This window comes from Argiope bruennichi, chromosome 9, assembly GCF_947563725.1.
Source record: "Argiope bruennichi chromosome 9, qqArgBrue1.1, whole genome shotgun sequence".
Classification (NCBI taxonomy): domain Eukaryota; kingdom Metazoa; phylum Arthropoda; class Arachnida; order Araneae; family Araneidae; genus Argiope; species Argiope bruennichi.
This window is the reverse complement of record NC_079159.1, coordinates 83,864,756-83,884,751: the sequence shown is the minus strand read 5'-3', so window position 1 is coordinate 83,884,751 and position 19,996 is coordinate 83,864,756. Positions and strand designations below refer to the sequence as shown.

The 19,996-nt window shown below is 26.8% G+C and overlaps 2 protein-coding genes across 7 annotated transcripts in view; one reads left to right on the top strand and one right to left on the bottom strand.

Annotated features, from left to right (window-relative positions):
• Positions 1-4,658: 4,658 nt before the first annotated feature.
• LOC129985217 (selenoprotein M-like) lies at positions 4,659-8,356 on the top strand. Its single transcript, XM_056095157.1, has 4 exons — positions 4,659-4,932; positions 6,050-6,120; positions 6,358-6,436; positions 7,597-8,356. The coding sequence occupies exons 1-4, from the start codon at positions 4,837-4,839 to the stop codon at positions 7,738-7,740; spliced, it is 390 nt and encodes a 129-aa protein (XP_055951132.1). The 5' UTR covers positions 4,659-4,836; the 3' UTR covers positions 7,741-8,356.
• Positions 8,357-12,551: 4,195 nt separating this feature from the next.
• LOC129983735 (E3 ubiquitin-protein ligase TTC3-like) overlaps positions 12,552-19,996 on the bottom strand; it is a 125,048-nt gene continuing 117,603 nt past the window's right edge. For all 6 annotated transcript variants that reach the window (XM_056093335.1, XM_056093338.1, XM_056093340.1 and 3 more), the window contains 2 exons: positions 19,534-19,797; positions 12,552-16,511 (listed from right to left, as the gene is read on the bottom strand). In XM_056093335.1, coding sequence (XP_055949310.1) covers positions 16,422-16,511; positions 19,534-19,797 — 354 coding nt within the window. In that variant the 3' untranslated portion in view covers positions 12,552-16,421. The remainder of the gene's footprint in view (positions 16,512-19,533; positions 19,798-19,996) is intronic.

Sequence of the window (19,996 nt, the reverse complement as noted above, 5' to 3'; positions counted from 1 at the left end):
TGTCTTATTATTAAAGATGAATTTATTTTATTAGCAGCAATAAATTGTTATATTTAAAAAAGGAGATATTAATCAAACACAGGTTAGATGTTTTCCCTTCTACCGAAAATAGAAATAATTAGGATGCTCTATTAATATAAAAGCTTCAAATTTTTTCAGGTTTCAGCCAACAAAGATTATTTATGAAAATTTAAAAACCAATCTGAACTAACCTTTTCTGATTCTTAGTTTTTCTCCTCACTTAATTTTTGTCATAACATTTTTATTAAATTCAACAAATAAATGGTTATAAAAATAAATGGTCTTTATAATTAAATTTTTTGATTAATAAATATATACAGAAGTTAAAAGGTTTCACCAGCAAGAAATAACAATTATCTGTGACATTTTAAAATTTTTTTACATTAATTTTAATTTAAACATATTAAATTTAATACATCAAATTATAAACATATTTTTACAAATGAAATTAAAATACTCAAATTCCACAAATAACTTAAGAATTCAAATATGCATTATATTCTACAAAATTATAAAATAAAATTACATTTAAAAAATCACTAAAATGCTGAATGGTAGTGCTCAAGGCTACATGAATGCAAATACAGTAATATGCACAATTTTCAAATAATTTATGGAAATTAAGGTATCAAATATATACACTGCTACTAAAAAGTTATAATTTTTATTTTATAACTATTCATCTATTTTTCAAGAATTTAGATGAATAGTTCTTTAATATGTTTTAAATAGTTCCGTCAACCTTTAAATTTTGAGATGTTTTGCACCAATGTTATTATTAATTTTTAAAACAATTCTAGCTTCAGATATACAGTGGTATGAAATAAAACTTCAAATAAATTTGAAAGTGAAGTCTCTAGGGTTTGTGTTTTATAATTTAAGAAGCCTTAGCATGTGAGATAGAAATATAATTTTAACAGAAAACATTGAATATTTGAATCTTTTAATTGCATTTAAAAGTAAAAGTAAATAAAGTCATATCTTTTAATTAATTAATAATTTCAGGATTTTTAACAAGAATTCATTTGTTCTCGATACTTTTACTGTTTTAATTTACAATATCAGTGATAACTTGTACGAAAACTGAAAAATATTACGGCATATCATTAAAACTGCAAATGTAGCATCATACCATAATACAGTAAACTCAAAATTAAATATAATTACCAATAATTTAATGTCAAATCCCAGCAATGCTTGAAATATTTATAAAGTTGCCTGAAATAAAAGTTAGAATGAGGATAGGTTATTGGAGCATTTTAATATTTAGCATATATAAAAGTTGAATTCAATTATGTTGTTGAAGTAAATGTTTTTTGCATATTTATTTAAAATTTAATAAGTTTGAATTCAAAAAGCAAAAGCTAAGAACAAAATAAATGCAAAAGTCTGAAATCTTGTGAGAACTTTTTTATTTTATTTTGTAGTTGCACAAAAAAAGAAAAAAAAAATGTGTATTAATTATATAGCAGTATTTAATCATTAAAGATAACATGACAATAGACTTTATCTATACTAATGTTTGCAAACGGTATGTGGTTAATACTAAAATTCACCAATGACATGCAGTTAATACTAAAGTTTGCAACTGGCATATGATTATTGTACAAGTACCATTGCAAATAAAACATTTTATATATATACGCAAATACACTAATTAACATTCTAAATAAGTATATTTGTATTCAACATAAGCAAAATATATATGCAAACGACGTTAATCTTTATAAAATCTTCACATTGTAGCAATTTCTTTTAATAAGCAAATACCAACTCATTTTATTTTTGAGGGGAGAAAATGATAACTTTTTTCTTTTTGATCAATTACAAAACAGATAGCCTTTGGTTAGATAGGATTTTTGTATTTTATATATATATATATATATGTAATGATATTTTAAACTCTTAATTTAATCCAAATTAATTTCCAAAACTTTACCTTAATTTAGCCCTTCCTAACTTCATTCTAAAATATTCTCTTATTTCGTGATCCAGTTCCACTTTCAGTTTAATTAATCCCTTTGTAAAAATAATGCGCCATCAGAACTACGTTTCAAATGAGAGTGATACTTCGTTACCCTTGAAAAGGTGTCAAAGGTCATTCCCTCGGCGCGTGGCCGGAAATCTTATGTTATATAAGGCTAGTCATCATCTGTTCGTCCCTTTTTCCGCTCTTCTTACTTCTGCTTTGTGCCACGCTGCGTTTTCTTGTATATAACCATGCCTGCCACTTGGAATAGAATAAAACATAATTAAAAATACCAAGTCTCTTCAATGTTTCGAACCTGCATTCTACTTCAATCAAAATATGTTATATATATATATATATATATATATATATATATATATATATATGAAAAAATATATTTCCACATTTCCATTCACATTATTTATATTACATTTTCAATTTCAATTAATTTTATTATTTGAAGGCAATATATCAAAAATGTCTGTTACTTTAAATATCAAATAATCAAAATTAAAGAAATTAATGAAACATAATTTTTGAATAAGTAAAGCAAATCCATATCATATCTGTTTATTAAATTTATTAATAAAGTTTTATTGAATATATAAAAATAAGATCAAAATAAGGAATTAAGCTTCACTGTGATTTACAGCATTTACAAAATGCATTATATTGTCCTAGTAAATAAAACACTGAAAATACACTTTTCAAATTTTAAACATTGCAAGAAATGAATTTCAGTTTAAGTCCATAACTAGCAGGTGTTGGCATTTATAGTAGCAATATTAAATTTCATTGTTTTCTGTGTAGCAAATATCACATTTTGTCATCTTAATTGTGTTTTAAATTTAGTAGTTGTATCATAATAAACAATACATAAAAACAGATTTTGGTCTAAAATAGATCAACTCATGAAAATCTCAAAGAAGGAATTGTAATCTATACATATGTGTTTTAAATAAAACAGCTTAAAAAAAGCATTACCTTTAATATCTTTTGAATAAGAAACAGACAATTGACTAAGAAGATAAACTGAACAAATTTTAACCTGAATCATTATGTCAAAAGCCTGAAACTTTTCAGATCCAACAGTTCAATCTTATAAAATACTAGTATTATTGCTCTAAAAAATCAAAATTAGTACTTTAATTTCAATCTTCTATATATAAAAGGACAAACCAAAATCCATTATGTTTCTATTAAATACAATATGCCAGTGCACCAGATTTATTTTAAATCCTCCTCTTATATGCATTTAGCATCATTCTGTTCAGAATTATTAGTCTCCAATGTAATAGCTTTTAAATTTAAAGGCCTTATTATGTTTTAAAATTACAGATTAAAATTTACAATTTAAAAAAATATTTTCATTTCTCATCCATCAATAGCAGCTTGGCACAGGTATGAATAAAATTTAAAGGATATTAATATCTTTTTTTTTTATTAATATTTAAAAATTTAGTAGCTGATTCATGAGATGATAAGTCAACAAGTTGTTTTATTTCAAAGTGACAACCAGAGATATTAGGCTCCCATATGTGATGAACAAGTAGATCTCCCTTTATAAGGTTATAGTTATACATTATTATCATATAATATTATTTCATACTTATAAAAATATTTAACTACCAAAATGATGTACCAAATGTAGTAGAATCCAATAACTTTTTCATATCACAATTATTTTGCAAATCTGCAATGGAAATAAATTTTGTTGATTAAAGATTTGAAACTAAGAAAACATCATCAGTAAACACCATATTAATATCAATTATTTAAAAATGAAAAAGAATTAATCTAAAAAAAACTATATCCTATCATTGATTCAAATTGTGAAAAGCAAACCAATATAGGCACTCAAATGAATATGTATATTTTTAATGAATATGGATTCAATCAGTATTTTGGAAATTTTCTAAAAGAATTATTGAATAAATATTTTTTAATCAACTATTGAATAAATTAATTGCTATACTATTGAATAAATGCATGACTTAATTAAACAAATGCCTTTTTATTTTGTTAAAATATAAAGGTGAGTGCATAATTATTTTCTATTATTAATCATCAAAGTATAAAACAAAGTGCGTCACATATAAGTATCATATTTTTTTCTAAGTTATCATTTAATTTGATGGAAAAAAATTATTTTCCTTCCCAGTTTCTACTCTTATAAGTGCATTCCAATGGAAAATCATGCTACAATCTTCGGTCAGTTTTCTAACATACACTTAGAGTAACTGCTATGCTATCTTAAAATATGTACTTACATATTTATCCTTCCATTTATCTTACAATATTTTATAAATTACCTAAATTTTGAGAATTTCTTAAATTAATATCCACATAATGCAAACGGAACAGCGGCGCCGATTCTAATAAAAGCATAGATTGAAATGAACACTATAATTTAATGATAACATATTGAAATTGATACAGTTTCTTGTAAATAAAATTTGTAATCAAAATAAGCTTTTCAAATAAATATACAGATTTGCCTAGACTAATATGCAATGTTTTTTGTTTTAATATAGATCCCTTCAAACGGAAACCAAAAATAACATCACTCTGTGTGGAAACGGTTTTACCACTACTGTACAATGATTCAGTTCAATCTCAAAGTATATTTTATTCGAATGCGACTATCATTTCCATACTACTCAACCCAGCGCATCACGAAAGCCAAAAAAAAAAAAACAAAATGTGTTGAATTGTGATAGGACTATATTTATTTCTTGTGTTTATTTATTGACACCTGCTTTAAACCAGTGATAGTTATTTAAACACCTGCAGAAACGGAATAAGTGGATACATTGTTATTAAAAATTATCACCAGATTTTTAAAGATGAAGCGGACCATTTTGCTCATAATCCTGTGTTTTCCTTTTATTATCGCTGATCAAAATATTGTTGACAAAAGAATTGCACGTGCTGTAGTAGAGGTATATATTTTATTATGTTATGTTGGGTTATTGCTTGAATATTAGATAATTTTTTTTTAAAAAAAATCAACAACAATTATATAATTTAAGATTGACGGTTATACAAAATTGGATAGAAGATACAGATTTTTCTATTTTACACTTTTCATAAGTTGATTTATACAAAGTGCATTATGAATAATTTTAGCTGAAAATAAAACTAGACTCAAAATTTAAATGATACCTATGAAAGAATTGTTCGGTGAAGTGCCTTGATCATACACCGCACATTAGAATAAGTTAATTGGTATAAGAGTAGAAAGACCCTTATTTATTATTTATGCTAATTTTTTTAAATAAAATATTAATTTTTTTATTATTGATTATTCTAGAAGCATGTTAGTTTAAGCTGCTATCCATAAGCTCCGAATAATGTGCGTATAGTCTATAAAAAATTTATATAAATAATTTTAAATCAAATTTTATTACTAGATTTTTAAAGGGATGTATAAACAAATTGAATCATTTATGTTTTTTATGAGAGATTAAATTTGCTACTTATCCAGAGTTGGATTAGCAAATAGGTAAAGTAAACAACTGCATTAATATGCAATTCTCCCCCCCCCCCCTGTGCATGTTTGTTATTAGTTCAGAATAATCAAATTTTGTTCTTTCATTAAGTGAACTCAAAATCATTCATATTAAAATGAAATATCATCCATTTTTTAAAAATTTTCTTATAAATCATTGCATTTTTTTAAAAAAAATTGGCTTGGTGATTTGTTTATCAGCAACTCTAATAAATTTTGTATTTGAATATTTAGATTGTATTCAGAGTGTTTTGTAATTTTTTATTTTATTTTTCTAAATATGATTTTGGAACCAGCTCTCATAATAATGCCCAGCAATTTAATGTTTTGTTATTTCATTTTATAAATATTTGCTATTGAATACTGTCTTGAGACTAAAATAAAATTGATAAAAAAAAAAAAAAAATGCTTTAGAAGTATGGGACATGAAAGAAGGAGGCAAAACCTGTATTGCCTTAAAGTTCTTACAGGGCTTAATCTGGTTCTGAATTTACTATATGTGTTTGTTTTTTTAAAATTAATTGCATTAAATATTTTACTCTTTTCAGAGTTGTGGTGGATGACGTTTGAATCGCCTCCCAGAGGTGAAACGGTTTATTTACCGTGACCTTCCTTTATTGTATCCTTTTTATTATCTGGAATTATATCTTAATATTTGACATTCTTTAATTAACTAATATTCTTTTTATAAAGTAAGTTTAAATTTTAAAAAAATATTCATTCATAAAGTGTTTTGCATTAAAGTAATTAGCATGATAAAATGCATTTATTTATTTATTATTATTTTGTAATTTTCTAAAGTGTGTATTGCTATTTAGAAGTTCTATAGTTTTAATATTTTCCTATATGGTCCCAGTCATAACGCAGAATTTAAGCAAATCAGTGGAGCCAATCCAGAACTCATATTTTATAATAGAGATGGCATTGAAATAGAAGTAAGTTTTTTTGCGTGCTACCTTTTAAGATATTCAAGTTATGAGACAAATTAATATTTTAACATACAAATAAGAAAACATGTTCTGTACTATAAATGAAAATTGTGTGAATGCATTTTTGTGTTGATTTACTTTCCATTTTGGATTATCAGAGGAATTTATTCATCCATGGTTGCCATGCTAACTATTGTATGAAGTTTTAAACAAAATTAGTGGATTTCATTTCTTTCATATCATTCTTTATTCTTTTTACACTCATTTATTGATTATGAGCAAGGAATAATGTTAATTGGAAAGTATCAGTATGTTGACATTTACAAGGGAAATAATAATATATATATATTAGGAATTTTTACTTGTGTACATTTTTCCATTTCTGTGTATTTCTCATTTTTGAGGGCATGAGTCTTAACTTTTTCCAATTACATTGCAGCTGTAACCATTTATAGGCATTCAGTCAAAATTAATATTAAATAAATTTTAGTATAAATTTCAATTTTGAAAAGTAACTCAATTTGTATTCTTTACAGATTTCTTCTACTGAATGTATAAAGAATCTGACATCATTAGTATTAAGCAAAATACTAATGATGTCAGATTTTTTTTTAATTAATAGCTCTGATGAATTTATATAATAATAATTACTTGGAACGTTGCATATAGATTATTTACACAATATGTTGTTTATAATAACAATTTGTTGCAACTTGGTAAAAACAATTTCAGTAATAGTGCATTTCTTCCAGATGTAAATCTATTTTATTTGCATCTTCTATATACTTGTGAAATTTGAATTATTTTATTGCTTGTATTATTTGCACTTTTCCATTTATTTTAGCTCGAGTACGATGTGCTGCTTTTGTTAATTTTGATTTATAATCCATCTAGTATCTTGTATCGGAGCCTAGGAATTTTATAGTTGTAATAATCTACCTAATATCAAACCTTGAACTGTTACAAATGAATTTTGTGTGTGTGGGGAAAATAAAAGCTTGATTATTAAATATATTAAAGTAATTTTCTTAATTATTCTGGCAGTTAAAACTTTTGCCTACTTTATATCTGGTTTAAAATAATAAATATGCAAATAGTGGAATTCAGATTCTTTTTTAAAAGTTTTTAATATACATATTATAATATTTGTATTTTTCTTCCCTCAGAGAATACCACTTAGTGAAAAAACTCAAGATGAATGCAAGAAATTGTTGCTTGATAATGGATTTTATATGAAAAAATCTGAAAATGAAGATATCCCTGAGAAATATAAAGATGCACCTTATAACTCTCCACACCAAGAACTCTAAAATAATTCTATAGTTAATGAAATAGTTTTTGTAGCGAATTATAATTTTTAAAAAAAGAAATATATAATTTAACCAAGCTAAAAGAATTAAACATATTAATGTTTTCTATTTTTCAATAAGTTGGAAAATATGAATTATAAAATTTTTTCCTTGATCCATTAATTATAAAATGCAGCAATAAAAAATGAAGTATAATTCATTAAAATTTTTTTAATTTTCTTCATTGTAAGTTGATATATGTGATATTGTCAATCGTTTTATCAAATTTTTTTGTATTATGATAGTATTAATTTTTATATTCATTTTACAATTTCTCTTTTGTACCAATCAAATCTTTAATCTGTTTAAATGCAATTTACTGTACCAATGTAATATTACACTGAATATCTCAATATTTTTACAGGCTCTGTATTTATATTTTAAAATTCTCTGTATATTCTAGTATTTACAGAACACTGAAATGAATGTTGACAATGGTGTGTTGTCGAGTCATGCCATTATGAATGATAATGCAGATTTAAATACAACGGGTCTGTATTTGATGCAGCTGTTTTGGCAATTTGAAAACACATTATCTGTAACATTCTAATCTGCAATAAATGCTTTTCTATGAAAATTTCTGCCACTTTTCTTTCCCTTACAAACAAAAAATATAGATTATTAACTAACAAATGAATTAATTTTATCAATAGAATTGAATTAAATCAAAGGTAAATTCAAATCTGTATGATATAGAAAAAGAGCAACAGTTTATACTTTTCAAGTGATCAGTGGAAAGTGTAAACCATGGGAAACCATTTCCATTAAAAATTTAATTTGAGGAAGAGGAACGAAGTGTTATAATGGGCAGGGAAACAGTAAAAACTGGAACATAATTACAGGATAATACTGATTATATATTTTGGATAATAAAATATTATGTTTTAAAATAAGTGCAAGATGTATGTAATATTAATATAAACTACATACATGATATTTGTAACTGTTTTTGTTTCATCATTTATCAGCAATATCTGCTATTTCATGTAGATTAAAATAAAACTGATCTTATTGCATGTTAACACAGCAAATAAATATTGCTTACTAACAAGTATAATACTTCTAGTTTTTACAAGTGATTTTGCAATTTTTTTTTTATTATTATTATTTTGAAGAGATGACTCTTCCTGGATGTTTAGTTAAAAATGTGAAGGAAAAAGAAATTGATTGAAATGATATTCTTTTGTTCTTAAACATAGACTTGGCATCTTAAGAGATGAAAAAAATGTGATACTTCATTTGGCAGTTTTATATTTGGATATTTTCTACATCTATAACAAAATCTATCGTATAGATTAAAAAAAATTCTCCTAGAGTTTTTTTATTTCGGTTATGGACATTCCCTATTTCAGTATTATTTACTAGCCACTGTTGCCAGTCATCTTGCTCACTGAGATTCAGAGACGGCGGCAGAGATTTGCCTATGGGGAGCCAAAACGAATCCAACAGGGTGTGGGGGGGGCAAGCACAATCCTCTAATTTGGCTTAAAAATAACTCATAATAATTAATTTTACATTTAATTAAAGAAAATCAAGTATTATTTATTTAGATGCTTATCCTTTCTTTCGTTTTTAAAACTTTACAAAGGTATTTGTAAAAAAAAAAAAATTATCTGTTTTGTTTACCGACTATCAAAAAATGATCTCCCTTTTCCTTCTTTTACCATCTACGGTTTTAATAGACTGAGCCAATTTCATTTGGAGCCACTATTGGAACGATCCGCTTGTTTTCAAGCTGAAGTCAGTTGTGTACAGAATCCTGGAGAATCAATGGCGAATAGTTGGATCAGTCTGGCGAAGAGCTGTGTGGAGTTCAAGCGATTGCTGAATTGATTTGTGTGCCGAGTCATGGTGTTTACTGTAGAAGCGTAGTCGAGTCGTATGAGGGGTAGCCAGTCGTGTAGTAGTGAGTTTATAGTTGGATACAGCTAAAGCGAGGAGATAGTGGAGAATTGCAGGCGTCTGGAGAGACCGTGAAAAGGAGTTACGAAAATTCCTCTTCCTGCTGAATTCTGCCTGGCCGCTTTGTGTGCTTTGATAGTTATTACTACTTGTGGGCTACTGTTTATTGCAGTATGCTGCTTTGTTCGTCTCGGCTGTATATTTGTTATTTGCATATTCTTGTCTTCGTGTTAATGAAAGTCGTTTGTTACTAAAGGGCTGTTTTTTTCATCGACCAACAAACCGCGAAAGAACACCGGAATTTCCGTAACAATATATATAACATATTTTAGAAGATGCGTAGCCAAGAAGAAGAAATTTCGCTTTATTTTTATAACGGGAGGCATAATTTGTATAAGAAACAAGCGAATATAAATGTGACAGTCTACATCACGACACAAGAGCAAAACAGATGGAAAAATTTTCCCTTTGATGGTTTTTACAATGAGATTTTGATAGGGTTTTCTTAGAAACGTTTCAATTTAGGCAAGATAATTTTAGATATCTTTAAAAGAATGCGGTAAGTATTAGGGATTTTTACTTCTTCGCTCAAAGCGTGAGAACCTGCTGAATTTACAATTTTCTAGAGCCCGTGTTAAAAGTAATTAAATAAAAAGTAGGAATTGGAGCAGGAAATAAGAGAATATTTTTAGAATGAAAATATGGTCTAATTTTAAATAAAAATAAAGAAATTAATTAAGATTTAAATTAATTTTTAAAATATTATTACACACACATATTATATACATATATTACAGAAAATAAAAGGGAAAAATTCATAAACTATGTTAATATTTTTTAAAAGCTGCATTTGTCTCCACACTAAAAGATAACTATCTTCGAAAATTTTGAAAAAAAAAAAGAATGCCAGAATTTTGTGATGAAATGAAAGCAGACGTGCGAAAATTTGCAGAAATATCCAAGCATTTTCATCTCCACGGCATAAGGTCAAACGGAGGCGGGGGTCAATGTCATACTCTTTTCTCCATGAAGGGAGATAAGGATGTGACATTGACATTTCTGGTAAAAGAACCTTTTCTTCTGCCTTTTTCTACGATAACTAACTGTTGATTTGCGAGTCAGTAGCGAACGAAAGCAAATTGGGTCTCACTGATCTGCAAACAAATTTGAAATAAATCCTAAGAAAAATATTCTGTAATTTGAAGAAAAGTTGATTTGAATTAGATTGTGTTAAGAGTACAAATCCTTGTAAATCAATATAAGGTGCCTATTTAGTCAAGAAATAATAATATTAAAAAAAGCATCTGGATCATCTTTTCGATGCGCCTTGCCTTACTCGGTTAATAATAGTATTCAAATCATATAATATTGCAACATATTTAGAACAAGGAATATTGGTTTCTTTCCCAATAATTTATATCTTAAAAATTTATCGAATATCACTAGCTATGAAATGATTTGTTGATTTTTGTTTTATTTTGTGATTCTATTCATGCGTATTTTAATTTACATCTCGCTCGATGCTTTTCATTTATATTCAATTTTTCTTCCTTCCCCCTTTCCTTTTATTAGAGTAAGGGGAAAAAATTGTAAAAACAAACCCACAATGCAAAAAAAAAAAAAAAAATCGATAACTTAATGTTATATAGATTTTAAGGCCCACAAGTTCTCAAATCACGAGGCGACCGCCACCAACACCTGCGCGGCAAACTGCCACTGGAATCACTTCCGAAGATGATGACTATCCTTAACGCAAAGCCTCAGTGACCCCTTTCCTTGATTCCTAGCCGAATAGATATATTTGAACTACAGTGCACTATCCTATCCATAAGAAGCACGGAGCAAATACAGTGGTGACAACTTACGGAGAAATCTCTTGACGGCAAGCGACGGATAGAAGGAAACAGCAAAAGGAACATGCCACGTTAAGTTTCAAGGGGATACTAGAAAACTCGGGATTGAGGCATCCATATCCACCTAGAGAAGGTGAGCACTTGAGAAATACCGCTTAAGAAAGAATCACCTTACAAAGTGAGGTTCTGAAATTATAAGAAAAATGTCGCTTTCTTTCATTACCTGAGAATTATTCTACAGTTTCGTTGCCTTTATGGATATGATCGTAAATCTGACACATTGTAGAATCACCCTCGCCGGGTAAAAGGCGCCGGACTCAAGGTGCGCACGGGCCGTTGGAACGGGCTAAAGATATATTTCTTCGACCCTATAGACAGATGCTCCAAAATCATTTTATGTGTTTTTTACTACCGAAAATATCTGCTAGCGGAATTGTCTACTGCGCGGTATAAGCCCTCTCTTCATTAAAATGAATTGTTTGTTATTAAACTGCTTTTTAAACTGTTTGATAACTTAATAAGGAAGAGAACCACAGGTAATTTAATGGAACAAGGATTTGGGTTCTTAAATTTATGAGAATCCAAATCCTTGAATTTATTTGATGAGACAATATCAACAACTTCCAACTTTCGAAGCAACATTTGTAAGCTTACCTTAATGTCTTCTAGTTTTCCCTCAATTTCTTCAAACTGGAAATCGACATTCGATAACCGTTCATCATGAAGCACATCTTAATATTTCAATTTCAAAGTTTTCATTTTACTTTCAAGCTGTAACTTTTCGGTACTTGAATCTGAAAATTTTTGGAAGTCATATGACTTGTTTTTAGGTTGCCAAAGTGATGATTAAGTATTTTTGTTACTTATGTTTCCACCTCACCCCCTTCATTACGAATCTTAGGCATTTTTTTTTTTACTAAAATACTCTCTCTCTAAGGCCACTAAGTTGGGTTTTGCTTAATTAGCAGATTGCCCTTTAATACGAAGAATTTAAATTTTAAAATAAATAAGCAGGTATTCTTTTAAAAACATTTATTGTTTCAATGCTTCCAACACAAAGACATCAGATCAATACATCCATTTACAACAAATTCTTGTTACCAATTGATGAAAACAAACAGGAACATTCACTAACAGGAGTTGAGGTCTTACACTAATTTCATGGGAAAGGTTTCATAGTAGGAATCAACTACAACATTTTGTATTAACTTTTTTTTTTGGGGGGGGGGGGAACAGCTAAGGTAGACCGTGGATAGTTGTAACAGTTTTTTTTTTCAAAGCCTGTTAGTTGTTATAATTTGGCCCCAATATAGCGCAAGTTGTAACAATTAAAATTATTTCCCTTCTACCATTCTTTTATTAATTAAAGTACATGAAGCATTTGGTAATTATTACTTCATATTGTGGTAATAAATTTATCCTTTGTCCAAAATTAGATGGTCTGTCCTCAAATAATTCTAAAATTGCTTCATATTAAGATGCAAATGTAATATAATATACTGTCAAAGTTGCTGTACACATCTCCATAAGCTAGAACAAAATTTTTTTTCCCCCAGAATCAGTATGTCACTTCAATATCTTCTGTCTTTTTCCTTTGTTTTCTCTTTTCTTAAAACGTTCCTTACACTTTTCATCTGGTTTTTGTTTCTTATTAATAATCTCATTTCATTCTATTTCCAGTACTTCTTTATGAAGTGCATGAATTAGGAATTTTTAATATTTTTATTAAATGAGTTTTTGTTACTCAGGGGATGAATCCTTTGCAAGAGATCTGATCTTTGAGGGTACATTTTAATATTTAAGGCAGAAAATCTAACTAAATAAATCGAATAAAATTCAGGATAAGTCTTGCAAGTTACAATTTGTTCTGTCATATAGTTTTGGACATTTTTGCTGATTCATAAAAAAATAAATAAATAAATAGAAAAAAATATTGCAATTAGCAAAAAAATTAAAGCAGCTTTTTAAAATTTAATATAAAGTGAAAGTAAATAAGTAAAAACATTTTAAAAAAAAGATCAATTATATTATCTTAAATCAAAGTTCAAGGATTTTTTTCCCCCATTTATTAGCTAAAATGGAGCATGTGTTTGCAACTTCTCATTACTACTTTCAGTTATTCACTGACACTGAGTTTATAAATCATCATTAAAATCTTGTTTAACAAAAATTCTGATTAACATTTTTTAAAATGACAGCTTAAGAAGCATATTACAACTAGCCCCCGGTTCATCTACTACAATGATAACAAATAGTTTTTTAAAATACAAAATGGTCTTAAACAGCATCTCGATCAGCATAATATTTCATAAGAACTATTTTCTTCTTTCTTAATTCAATACAAGATAATCAAAAAGTATATTTCATTTTTCAAATGATCACATTTCAATAAAATCAATATAAGTAACACGATTTAATTATTCCGTTGCAGAATTTTGAAATTATAATTAAAAATTTTCATCCAGGTGATGTCATATACATTTCTGATTTTAATTCGGGCTTGGAGAGGAATTAATATTTAGATGGCAATATGATCTGAATAACTCAATTAATAGAATAAATTACAAATTTAAACAAAGCATTAATAATGTTTTTTAATAATTATTATTTTACTAAAAAATAACTTCAACAGGAAAAGGTTAAGATGAGACAAAACTTTAAGAGAAACCCGCAGAGATGCTATATGAATGGGAGTTACATTGTTTCAAATTTAGTAAATTATTTTTTTTATTTCAACACTTTTAACACAATTGCTTTGCTTCTTTTTGAAAGGGTATATATATATATAAATATATATATAAAGAAAATAGTACATTTTAAAATATGTCCATTTCCAATAACACATTTTGCACTCATCCATTATCAATATATTACAGAAAATATTTTATTTTGAACAAAATATTTTTATATGACTGGTGAAAGATGCGTTGCAATAGCTCAAATATTGTAGGATTGGAAGTTTATAGAAAGGAGTAGAAAAATTTATGACGGAATGTTTTATGGTTTTTCTATTTCTCAGAATTTTTTTACAAGCAGTTGATGTAAGCTGTATAAACACAGACATGAAAAGCAAGTTACAATAATATTTGCTCAAACAAGTACAAATAAAAATTGAAGATAAAGTTTTAATTAAAAAAATTTTTCGATTTCAAGCCAATATTGATTTAAATGAATATAGACACACATGTATATTTCATTCTATAAAATACTTCCAATTTTTTGATAACCATCATTAATCCACAAGCCTTGATTAAAATAAAAGTAATACAAAAGTCATGAACTAGTAGTTGTTTAAAGTATTTTCTTCTGCAAGTATTTTTATAAGTAAGTCATATATTCCTCTTTCAGTTTGATTAAATACTTAACTAAATGTACAAGAGCCATTCAAATTCAACATTAAATTTCAATTATAAATTTGCATGATTTTATATATTTTCTCAAATAAATTGGATTTGAAAAATACATAGCTATCTTATCACACTTACAAAATTTTATTCTTAAAAAAGAAAAAAAAAAAAAAAAAAAAAAACAATTCTATTCATAAAACTTGTTATCATAAACTGGTATTTAATTTTGAAGTCATTTTTGGAAAAAATAAGTAGCCATTTATACTTTGACCCCTCCCCCTCCTTAATGATAATTCTCAAATAATTAGTAGAGTTTCTTAAATATTTCAAAGTAACTTTTAATAGATAAAGAAAATATATCCTAAACAACACTGATTTTTCTTTCATAGACAAGTGAAATGTAAACATTTAGCAAGTTCCTGATTAAAATGAGAGTAATACAAAAATCATGAACTAGTAATTGTTTAATGTATTTTCTTCTACAGGTGTTTTTATTAGAAAGTTGTATGTTCCTCTTTCAATTTGATTAAATACTTAATTAAATATATAACAGCCATATATTTCAATCATAAATTTGCATGTTTTTATACATTTTCTCAAATAAATTCGATTTGAAAAATGCATTGCTATCTTATCACACCGTACAAAATTTTATTCTTTTTTTAAAAAAGAGTTTCTATTCAGAAAACTTTTTATTATAAACCAGTGTTTAATTTTGAAATCATTTTTGGGAAAAACAGTAAGTAGCAATTTATACATTGCTTTCCCCTTTTTAATGATGATTTTCAAAACATTAGTAGGGCTTCTTGAATATTTCAAAGAAGCTTTCAATACCTAAAGAAAAGAAATCTTAAACAATATTGATTTTTTTTTTTCACAGACAGGTGAAGTGTAAACATTCACATTAATTACAGATCACATTTGAAAAATATTTAGCCAGTTCCTGATTAAAATGAGAGTAATACAAAAGTCATGGACTAGTAGTTGTTTATAGTATTTTCTTCTACATTTGATTTTATTAGAAAGTTGTATATTTCTCTTTCAGTTTGATTGAATACTTAACAAGAGTTTATTTCAGTTTGATTAAATGTACAAGAGCCATATATTTCAATCATAAATTTGCATGATTTTATATATTTTCTCAAACTGGATTTGAAAAATACATAGGCTATCTTATCACATCTTGCAAAATTTTATTCTTAAAAAAAATATTTACAGAACTTATTATAAACCAATATTTAATTTTGAAGTCATTTTTGGGAAAAATAATAAGTAGCAATTTATGCATTGATACCCCCACTTTAATGATAATTCTGAAATTATAAGTAGACCTTCTTGAATATTTCAAAGGAACTTTCAATATATAAAAAGAAACAAAATCTTAAACCACACTGAATTTTTTTTTTTCACGGACAAGTGAAATATAAACATTTAATCACAGATAACATTTGGAAAATATTTACATATATTGCAAAAAAAAAGAAAAATAATATTAAAATTTCTGTTTCTGGATTTAATCAAATTTTTCCCTCCAATACTTTTAGGAAAGGGCAGGATAATCTTCTGGTAGAAGTAAATGAACTCTGCAAATGGGACAATCGCTCTTCTTATTCAGCCATTCTTTAATACACTGAAAAAAAAAAAAAAAAAGAACATGAATAATATGATTACTGCTTTGTTTCACCATGTAAGAAGTTTAAAAAAAGTGAAAAGAAACATTTAACCAATACAATAGAATGAAATAAAAATTATTAGCATAAACAAATAGCTCATTTTAATAGAGAAAAACTTCTCTTCGGAGACATTGTGGTAAGATAATAATCAATTTTTCCTAATGGAAAAACTAGAATACAAATAAATCTCATTTCTTGATCAATTTAAGTTATTTTATTTATTATAATGGCTGTTATTCAAGGCAAATGACAAAGGCAATTATATTTAAATAAAAAATACTTCATAACGAAAGTAATTGGTTGATGAATCTGCATACCGCAGTTGGGAAACTAAATAAAAAAAATCTGAAAAATCAATCACATTTAAATGAGTTACAATAAAACATCTTTCTATGACATATATGGCTAATTAAATTGGAATACACACACACACAATGAAACAGTAATTGCCACAGCTCAGAAATTTCAAACCAGAGGTGTAATCCATGGGTATAAGCAGTGGATTTATAAGAGGTAAGAAAAGTCATTCTTGTGACTGCAGAAAACACAAAATAAGAAGTTCTTGAATCAAGTTCATAAGTAAAAATTGTGCAAGTCCAAATGCCATTTTATAAAACAAGGAAAAGGAAGGAGTAGATTAAAATCAAGTAATTGACTGAAAAATGGTTGTTTAGTAACAAACCGACCAGCATGAATTATATTGCATAATTTTGCACGAGTAACCTATGTCCTTTCAAAAATCTGTAGCTCTACTATCTTCCATACATCATTATTTTTGCTTTTTTTCTTTTCTTCCAGTGCTTTCATATAGAGCGATCTAGAAGAATCCTGAAGTCATTCAAATTTCTTCTTTCAATGACTTTATTTAATAAAAGGAGGCATAGAAAATTGATTGTTTTGATGAGTAATTATTAATTTTTCACCATAAGTTAATGTGAAATTTGTTCAATGATGTTTTAATTTATTTTGTTACTGAATTAATATAGAAAAGGTATAAAAGTTAAATTTAAAAATAAATCCTGCAGGTGTTATTAAGCATTTGAAACAAATCACTTTTAAACTAATTTCTGGCTTTAACATTATTAATAAAAGAAGGATTGTTGGGAGTATTTGCTAGGATAACTTACAAACAATAAAAGGATAATAAGGTGTTATAGGAATTAAAAAATACTGTAAATTGTTACTTTATATGAACAAATTCACATTGAAAACGGCCAGAGATAAATATAAAGCATGTTAAATAAAGTAAAAAATATAGCAGCAAAAGAGATTTTTTTAAAAATAAGGGGAAAAAATTAGCTACTAATGGACAAAAAAAAAAAAAAAATCATTAACATTATGTACTACACTATGTATGTAATAACACTTAACAAATACAAGTGATAAGGATTTTAAATAACACAAGTAATAAGGATACACTAATATATATCAGCTAGGTAAAAAGTATTCATCTAGTGGAAAGGATTGTATTATTTGCATTCTATATATTTTCAGTTGCTATATAAATATACGACAACAATTTTATTTCCCCCCACCTTTTTTTCTTTTTTTTTGTTCACATATTCTTTTTCAGTTTAAAAGCTAATATTTTAAGACACTTCAAATCCTTTAAAATCTAATAATTTATCAGCATTAACGATGGATTAATAAGCTATTAAATATCTTCAAAAATTTCAATATATCTACAATAGTAATGTCATTTAAAAAAAAGTTACTTCAGTTGCCGAGCTTCAGTTACTTCAGCTCTAATAAAAATAAAGAATGCATGTGAGTTTCGGGAATCTATAGAACACATAGAGCTACCAGATTTTGCACAGATATAGAGCGAGAATATGCATACTGAAATTATCTTAAATTTTTTAAATTAGAATTTAAAGATTAAATGAGATTCTGGGGTTTTGATACAATAACTTTGAAAAATATAAGAACAGAAAAATGATTTCAAACTATTTTAAAATATAAAACATCTCTATAACAATGTCAATTTAAAAGCTGTGCAAACTTTTTCTATAATTTGGTTATTTTTTAAAATTATATTTTTTTGCATAATTTCCAACAATAAATTTCATTGTTTCAATGAAATTCAAGCCATTTTCATTATTTCAACAAACAATTAATTGTACAATTTACTTCCATAAAAATTAAGGAAGTAACATCTGGTTCAATATCTGCATTATTTGCATGAGGAATAGGAAAGTGAAGTTTTAGTATCATGAAAATTAAATGTATCAGGCAGTTATATGTTTAGTAGCATTACAGTATTATGGAATTTGATTCCATTAAGATGGTTTATATACGCAATGAAAATAACAGACATAAAGCTGTTAAAATAATATGACTTTAATGTCTATCAAATATAATGCTTAAAAATATTTCTTGAGACAATATTGAACATCAAAGATCATCATTATCATCATCTAAAAGAATTATGACCACATGCATTAAGAGAGTAATTAAAAATAAATATAATCAATATTTTCAGTGAACCAGAAAATCAATTTAAAAGTACTGCTAATCTAGCATTATTATATTATAATCATTGCTTTAATCCAATACTTTACTGAAATACCAACAATTAAAAAAATAATTCTTAATTTTTTTAAATTTAAAATTAATACTAAACAGTTTTTAAAATCTATGTATTGTACAAAATATCTGAAGTACAAGTCATATTAATTTCCCTTCATACATTTAATAAGCAATTTGGCATTAAGTTGCAATACATATCAACAATATATTTGAATTTTTTTACCTGTCAGGATGTTTTGCCTATGAGGCCTTAATATAGACATATTTTCTTTTAAAGTCTTGATATAAAGAAGGCACATTAACATTATTTTCCACTTTGAAATTAAATCCTTTTTTTATAGGAATCTGTAGTATGTGGATCAGTCAGCTCAGTGCAGGCTTTATAGTAACTTGCCAATTAAAATTCCAAAGGATTAATATTTTACATTCACTGAAATGAAAAAAACTCACCTTAAAGTGGAAATGGTGGCCACAATCTACCTTATAAGCAGTTTTGTGGGTCATATCCTCGTAACATATTATGCATCCCTCATCTATTTCACTTCCTGTCCATTGCTTTGAACTTTCACTGTCACTAACACCCCAAGCAGTTTTTTTGGCAGTAGAAGTTTCACGCACAGGAGTTGGTTCTTTAGCTTTTGTCTCGGCTGCTAATTTTTTATTTACCAACACTACATTTGGCACAGCTTTAGGTTTCACCACAGAATCTGGCATCTAAAAGACATGATATTCAAATGCATAAGGAACAAAATATAAAAAAAACAGATTTGACTCTTTTCTGTTACATTATGTTCGTATATGTTCTAAAAGAAGAGCTCTGATATTTTGTTTCCAATTTTAGCTGATTAAAAATACTAATCTATAGAGCCTGTGAAAAGTAATTCAAACTGATAATTACACAGACAACTATAAG